General features: G+C 36.9%; 2 protein-coding genes across 3 annotated transcripts in view; both read right to left on the reverse strand.

Moving 5' to 3' along the window:
* Positions 1–2,220, reverse strand: part of LOC107703033 (importin subunit alpha-3-like) — a 20,870-nt gene extending 18,650 nt beyond the window's left edge. The window contains exons 1-4 of the mRNA XM_016505524.1: positions 2,004–2,220; positions 558–602; positions 379–468; positions 245–274 (exon numbers count right to left, since the gene is read on the reverse strand). Of these exons, the coding sequence (XP_016361010.1) occupies positions 245–274; positions 379–468; positions 558–602; positions 2,004–2,084 (246 nt within the window). The 5' untranslated portion in view covers positions 2,085–2,220. The remainder of the gene's footprint in view (positions 1–244; positions 275–378; positions 469–557; positions 603–2,003) is intronic.
* Positions 2,221–3,809: 1,589 nt separating this feature from the next.
* LOC107703034 (protein phosphatase 1L-like) overlaps positions 3,810–8,320 on the reverse strand; it is a 35,409-nt gene continuing 30,898 nt past the window's right edge. The window contains exons 3-5 of one of the 2 annotated variants that reach the window (XM_016505526.1): positions 6,438–6,599; positions 4,177–4,546; positions 3,810–3,845 (exon numbers count right to left, since the gene is read on the reverse strand). In XM_016505526.1, the coding sequence (XP_016361012.1) occupies positions 4,197–4,546; positions 6,438–6,599 (512 nt within the window). In that variant the 3' untranslated portion in view covers positions 3,810–3,845; positions 4,177–4,196. Of the gene's footprint in view, positions 3,846–3,982; positions 4,547–6,437; positions 6,600–8,320 lie in introns of those variants that run through there. The other variant, XM_016505525.1, reaches the window with a different exon arrangement.

The following is an 8,320-nucleotide window of genomic DNA, read 5'->3' on the forward strand; positions in this document are numbered from 1 at the left end:
ACATATATATATATATATATATATACACACACACATATATACATACATACATACATACATATATATATTTCAATAATAATGATTCTAAAACTTGAATCACTTTCATTGTGTGATTTTTTGTTATTTGATTACAGGTGGAAAAAAAAGAGCTGAATATGTTTTCATGAGATTCACTTATTAAAAGGATTTTCTACTTTTAAAAATCATTAATTACTTCCTACTTTTATTTAAGCACACAACTTACCTGCACTATTGCTTCAAGAGAAGTGTTTTGCTATTGTAAAAAAAGAGAAAATAATTATTACCGTAATAACTGAAAACTCAACTCACTTCATAAACATTAGATGAAATAATCTGATTAATAAGAATAGTTCTTACACTTCTGAAATCTCCATCTGCGTCAGAATCGTCACAGATATCCTCATGTGGCACATTCCTCCGCTTCAGCAGGTGCTCGTCTCTCTTATTCTACAGGAATACAGCAGGTATTAGCAAGTGTTTTAGTACAAAAACAGCTCTTTCAAAGCTCATTCTGAACCAGTGTGAACAGATCTTACCTTTCTGAGTTCAACCACCACTTCCGTCCGCTGTCTTCTCATCGTCTGTACGGGAGAAACCAGAACGATCATTAATGCTAATCACTGAATCTCTCACACACCCTTAGATTAAACAATCAACTCTCACAAATCTGTATGTAGGCCTAAAGGTGACCCTCTCAACATACACAGAGACATTAAGAAATGAAAGACCATTTTACTTGATAATGTGTTTCCAGCCCTTACTGCACTTATTTCTTATCATTTCACTCAATATCTTCCCTTAAAATGAAGATGCAGAATGGTATGCATACATTATATGTGTCCCTGGAGCACAAAATCAGTCTTAAGTCGCTGGGGTATATTTGTAGCAATAGCCAACAATACATTGTATGGGTCAAAATTATTGATTTTTCTTTTATGCCAAAAATCATTAGGATATTAAGATAATGTTCCATGAAGTTATTTAGTAAATCTCCTACCGTAAATATATCAAAACTTAATTTTTGATTAGTAATATGCATTGCTAAGAACTTCATTTGGACAACTTTAAAGATGATTTTCTCAATATTTAGATTTTTTTGCACCCTCAGATTCCAGATTTTCAAATAGTTGCATCTCAGCCAAATATTGTCCTATCCTAACAAACCATACATCAATGGAAAGCTATGTATTCAGTTTTTAGATGTATACATCTCAATTTCGAAAAATTGACCCTTATGACTGGTTTTGTGCTCCAGGGTCACATAGAATAGTTAAATTGAGCTGTACGCGTTCTGGTGAATACCTGGATAATACAAGACTATTAAAAACCACACCATTTAGGATCATTCTGCTTAACCTGAATCCATCAGAAAGTCGACCAATACTCTTAATTATTGACTTGCATACACGTTTAGACGAGAGTCGCAGTGTTGATGTATCTAAGGCGCTGTTTTGTGTAAATGCGATGCAGCTGAAGTGATCTCGCTGCGAGCACAGGAGACAATCATAGCGACCTCAGAAATGACAAGGACTCTTAATAACGCGCCTGTATGAGCCAGATTAGCACAAACGCGTCTGGAGGATGTTGTTGTACAGCAGGCCAGCTCTGAGCTCATGCTAACACTCACATGATGGCCACTGCGAGGACTCAGACACGATAACCACACAAACCGAGTCCAGAATCACAAATCACGACCGATCCGAGCGTTTCCCGGCGCTCACTCGAATAACTGTTCATAAAAACACACTTTAATGAAGAGCTGCGACGTGCGCTAGCTCGATGCTAACGGCTCACACGGCTAGCTAGCCGCGCGGCTAACACCTTCCCATCACACATTTGACTGATTTATCAGATCTAGTCTCGTTTAAACGCTTATATCCGAAAGATGTCTCGGGTAGCGTGATATGAGCGCTCGAGGGTGTATAATCGCAGGGTTATTTGAGAAGTGGCTGTAAATCTGCTCGACGTCACAGAGGCTTTACCTCCAGATCGCGCCCTTTATTCTTGAAGTTCTTCAGCCGCTGCTTGTCCAGTTTCTCGCTGTCGCTCATGTTCGCACTCATGTCTCTGTGTTGATATTATAAGTAATTTAGATGTGCTTGTAGCTCTCCGGAGCTGAATGTGTTCGCTCGGCTCTTGTAGATAGCGGAATGTGTTATGCTAATGAGGCGCGGTGCATGCTGGGATTGCCGGTGGAGCGGCGCCGCCTCGCAGGGGAGTGTAACGTTACCACGCATTAGATCAGACTGGCCTCGAGAAAGGCAACTTGCTGAAATGCTATTTAAACTTTTTTGTTATTGTTATTATTATTATTATTACTGGACGCATTTTATTATCTCTAACTCCTCCAGGGCTTTCAAGTTAAGACCACCAAACTCTGCCAAAGACTTTTACTGTAGCCCAAATCTACTGACTGCTCTGACTTTGGTTGCTATATCTTTTCTAACTGATCTATCTATCTATCTGTCTGTCTGTCTGTCTATCTATCTATCTATCTATCTATCTATCTATCTGTCTGTCTTTGTTTCAGATGAAAGTTGTAATAGCTAGCCTACGTCTGATTAATTAACATGAACATTTATTACATGCTGAAAGCGCTGCATGTCAGTGATTAGTTTCATGCTCAAATGCAATGCCCGATAATGATTATATTGCTTTTAGATGTTTTTATTTATTTATTATTATTATTACTGATGTTATTATAATGCAGCCGTGCTTTTTTTCGTCATATTTGTGGTGGGCATAATTCAATTCATATGGCTTCGAAAACGCGCAGGCGATTTATGGATTTATGGAAAATAAAACTTAATAAACTTAATTTAAAACTTAATCCATCTATCTGCATGCCGTCTCCAACAAGCAAATGGATATATTAAAATATAACACTGGAGACAAGGACTTTCATCAATATATATTTTTATTAGTTTTATGTTTTTGCCTTTCATTAATTACATTAAATGTTCCCATTTTAACAGTTTCATTAATGCAACAAAACAAACACAAACTGTACTCAACCATTCTTCAACATTTTAATTAATGAAAAGTCTTTTTTCAGGCATGTACTAAAGAGTAAGATGCATCATTTACATGTTCACCTTGTGTTAATATTTAATATAAACATTCATTTTGTTATTCTTTGTCTCAGAAAGACATCAATGGATTGGATTTTGATGTGCATATGACACTTCCGTACACTGCAAACACAAATTCTGGACAACACAACACTTTTGGCAAATAAATTCATCACAAAAGCATGTTAATTAAAATAAGGCAACATACTTGGATTAAAATCTTCCAGTGATCATATTGAATTATAAGTCAAGGCTATTCAGATATTCAGATAAGTCAGATATTCCTGAAATATATGTTTTTATGTTTCTGAAATGATCACCACATTCAGGAGGAATTTAACTTCAGCTAGTTATAAATGTCTCTGTATTAACAGAAAAGCCTTCAAACAGAACTAGCACAGACTCACTTCTCTGTAAAATATTACCATTTCTGTAACATAAAATTAGTTTTGAATGAAGAAATGACTGATCACACCCTGTTAACTACCCACATTTAAGTCTTTATTCATTGAAAAGTTTCCCCTCCATCAAAGCTCTCAAATTTTTCATGCATGTTCAGATTCAGAAATCAGTGCATTGTGCAAAGCTTGACTGGAGAAATGTAGCACTGCATCAGTGTCTCAGCAATGGATGCTCTGCAGTGAATGGGTGCCGTCAGAATGAGAGTCCAAACAGCTGATAAAAACATCACAATAATCCACAAGTAATCCACAGCACTCCAGTCCATCAGTTAACATCTGGAGAAGACAAAAGCTGAAACAAAAAATATTACATATGTAATAACCAGTGAAATTAAACCAAACACGACAGATAAAAAACAATAAAAAAAAACATCAGAGTGAGGAATAATGCTAATGATTTTGAGCTGCATAAAGATTCTTCAAAAGTTTTATTTTTATGTTCCATAGGGGAACTATTCCTTTAATATGGAGGTAATTGCTTAGATTTGTAATACTCAATTTAAATACAAATAATTGCTTCTCCTAAAATAAAAAACATTTTTATCTAATGTTAAACTTATGCATAATGTTATTCATTCATCCAGTCACTCATTCACTCAACCATGTTTTCGTTCCCTTATTACACGTGAGAGCTGAGTCTTCTTCACTCCCCGGCGGCCTTGGAGCCTCTCTTCTTGAACTTGACCACCATCACGGTGATGTTGTCTGGACAGCCGCGGGAAAACGCCTGAAGGACGATGCTCTTCGCACCGAAGTGCGGTTCATCCAGACGCTCTTTAATGAAATGCACGGCTTCCTCGTTGCTGAAGGCGTCCCAGAGTCCATCTGACGCTAGAATCATGAACCGAGGCTGTAGCTTGTCCAGGTCAAAGGTCAGCACGTCGGGGTCAGGGATCAGCACGTTCAGGTTCTTCAGCGGGTAGTCGCCGAGTGAACGTGACATGGCAAGAACGCCCTGCACACGCCATGAGCCGCTGAAACTGATGAAGCCACCTAGAGCAGAGAAACTACTTACTGTGGGATTTCAGCAGGCCAATCACTTTAAGTCATTTAAGAAGACATTTCAGAAATACATTGTGTTTCTAAAAGAAAAAAAACTCTTTTTCTCTTTTCTTTCATCTTTCCCCGTCTAGCTTGTACTTATTTGAACAATGCCTGAAGCTTGGTATGACGAGCGCTTCCTGTGTCTATTTGCCTCTTTAAGATGAATTGCTTGATGTATTCCTATAAGTAGCGTCTGCTAAATGAATAAATGTAAATGTATTAGGGGTGTAACGGTACGCGTAACGGTACAAATGGAAGTGATCATCCCTATCCCCTTTGGAGTGAGCAGGGCACGTGCGTGCCATTATGTAGTCGTTTGGGATGCACTTGGCAAAGGGAGCGACGTAATTTCCTCATTATCTTCAGCTGGCATGGCATGCTATGTTGCAATTCTTGTCTTTCCATTAGGGATGTGCAACAGCGATCGAGTACTCAAGCACTCGGCCGTGACAGCAACGATCGATCATGAAAACGATGATCGTGGGAAAAAAACTATTCTGATTGGTTATTGCAGCACTTTGGGCGGCACCCCGCATGCGGTCCAAAGTCTAGACACGAGAAGAGAGACAAGCATGGCTTCGAAGTCACGTCGATGTCTGGGTTAGCTACATGCATATCTGATTCATCTAATATAGGATGCGTTGGGATACTAACATTTATTAACATGCTGAATGCGCTGCATATTACCAGTGTTTAGTTTCATGCTCAAATGCAATGCCCGATGAGTTATTTGAGACGGTCATATTGCTTTTAGATGTTTCTTTTTTTTTTTAAATACTGATGTTATAATAATGCAGCAGTGCTTTTTCATCATATTTGTTCAACAGTAGGCATACTTCAATTAAAATAGTTTTCGTAGGCTACTTCGTGGATTTGAAAACGCGCAGGCGATTTCAGGAATCACTTGATAATGTAGATGAAAAAATAGCACACATCTGCCATAAACTTTGTAGAAATCTAGCCTATAGTAAGAAAGCGCATCACGGCGGGAGCTCTCTCTCTCTCTCTCTCGGCACAAAGTAACGCGGGGTTAGTTGTAACACACGTGGTTTAAATATTTCCACACATGCTAGCATAATAAAATTTACAGTATTTACTAGTTACCATATCAACATTATACAGAGAAAAAAGAGAACAAATTTAAAATGAGACAACTCTGCTATTATTTTAATCTCCACTCTGTTATTTATCAGTTTAGATGTTTTTTAATGCTTTGATAACTAGCAGAAGACACTAAACTCTAGGTGCGCGGATGTAACACTGCGTTACAATCTGCTATTCTATGACATTAGAGATGTAATTCACACTATTTAATGAATTTTAATGAGAAACGACGACAAACAGGTGAATAAAGACTGACAGTCAATGTTTAATGTTCAGAAATGATTATTTCAAGACATGTAAAGCATTTTGGCTCGTTTTTGTGGGCCGTCCCAAGCCTGGTTGCAATGTGTTCATTGTCAAACTCCAAAATCAGATTATTTTTACTTCTTAAAAACGCCATTATTTTATTTGAAAAAAATAATTATTTTATTTTATTGACAAAATATTTTAGTTTGTATTATATATGTTGTTCATGAGGTCAGATAACGTTTTAAGCTGTCATACAGTTATGTTACAACGTGCCCCTCAGATGTTACAATGTACCCCACACCTACGGGGCATGTTGTCACATTTCACTTCCATTTTTTGGAAGTCAGTTCCAATTTCAAAAACACAAGCCAAACTAATGTAGAGTTCAAACATTTCTGAACACAAGCGAAAAGTCAGTAGCTCATACAATAAGAATAAATACACAAATCACAAGCAATAGCACAAATGCATTAGATCAGCTGCTCACCTGCTTTCTTGATTCTCTTCCGCTCTTTAAGATGGTAGGGTTTGTGGTCATGTGACAGCGGGACAGCATTACCGTCTTTATCACACAGAACCGCCCTCGAATCACCAACATTAGCCACAGTCAGCTCCTTCTCAGACAGCAGGGCCACCAGACACGTGGTGCCTGACCGAGACACAAGAGCACAGGAGCTGACCTTATCAATTACAGTGCTTGCAGAAAAGAGCGAAACACCTCATGAAAGAGAACACACTCATCACTAACAGCTCTGTGGCAGCACTGTAATACATCTGTGAAGAAGATTTCCCACTGAGGCAGTGCACAGACCTGTGCAGCTAACTGTGATTATTGGATATTATGTTGTATATACTGCCAACTACTCACAGTCAGAGCTGGGCAACTGATCTGATCTGGATTACGTAATCAGATTCCAAACATTAAGTACTTGTAATTAGATTAAATTACATTTTTAAAATACTCGTAATCAGACTACAGTTACTTTTTTATGGATTACATGATTACATATTATTTACACAATAGCTATATATTTATTGATTCTCTCTAATTCCTCTTTTTCATCTTTTAAATGTTCCTTTCTAAAATAGTCCACTGTTTATATACACTCAGAAATTCTTCCAGTTTTGTGGACATTCACACAGAGATCAGTTATTAGTCATGTGCTACACTGCATTTACAAAAATCATTTCAGGTTCAAGAAGTGTTTGAACATTGCATCGACTAGTGATGAACACATTCATTTTTATTTGTTATTTAACCATGTATTTTGATGTCTTTAGAAGGCTTTTGTCTTCAAACACATTAAAATGCACAAATTCATGAATTCAAAATTCACATTCAAACTTTTTTGTCATCTGATCATCTTTCACCTAATACATTTTCTTGAAGTACCCCTGAGATTTATTAATAATTATCACATTTGCATGTTCATGGTTCTCTATTTAATTTTTTTAGTAAGTGTTTTATTTTGATTGATTTTATAATTACTTATTTGAATTTAACATTTTTATGATTTAATTAACTATTAGCTTTTCATTAAACTCATAAACCCCGTACAGTTGCTTCACAAACCCGTTTGGGAAACCTTGACATAATATAATGATTAATGCACTTAATGTTGTTAATAACAATGCAAGAATATATTTTCTTAATCTATGTATTTTTATATCAATATGGTACAAGATTATCCTATTTAAATCAATGCAATAAAATAAGATAGGTCAAAAGTAATCCAAAAGTACTCTGATTATATTACCTAAAATGTGTAATGTAATTACGGTACTAACTACAATATTTGTCATGTGATTTGGAATCAGTAACGGATTACAATTTGTAAGTAATCTACCCAGCTCTGCTTGGAGTACACAGTTCTGTGTGAAGCAGTGCTGTTCACAGTATGTACATCAGTGTCTCAGCAATGGATGCTCTGCAGTGAATGGGGGCCGTCAGAACGAGAGTCCAAACAGCTGATAAAAACACCTTGTGAAGCCAAAAGCTGCATGTTTGTAAGACACAAATCCATCAATAATTTATTTTCCATAAAGTCCATAATCCATAATAACTCTTCCTCCAGTGAAAAAGTGCATCTGCTGTTGTCTCTCACATCAAAATCCAGCCACATATGTGTTTAGAGCTGTTTAAACGCTGCTTGATCTGTGCAGATTTCTCTCCTGATTCAGACCACTTTTTCACTGGAGGAAGCGTTATTATGAATTATGGACTCAAAGTATTTTAGTTAAAAACGTCTTAATGCTGGATTAGTTTCAGCTTTTGTCTTCTCCAGATGTTAACTGATGGACTGGAGTGCTGTGGATTACTTGTGGATTATTGTGATGTTTTTATCAGCTGTTTGGACTCTCATTCTGACG

The sequence above is a fragment of the Sinocyclocheilus anshuiensis genome, unplaced genomic scaffold (genome assembly GCF_001515605.1).
Source record: "Sinocyclocheilus anshuiensis isolate Anshui unplaced genomic scaffold, SAMN03320099.WGS_v1.1 scaffold482, whole genome shotgun sequence".
NCBI classification, from domain to species: domain Eukaryota; kingdom Metazoa; phylum Chordata; class Actinopteri; order Cypriniformes; family Cyprinidae; genus Sinocyclocheilus; species Sinocyclocheilus anshuiensis.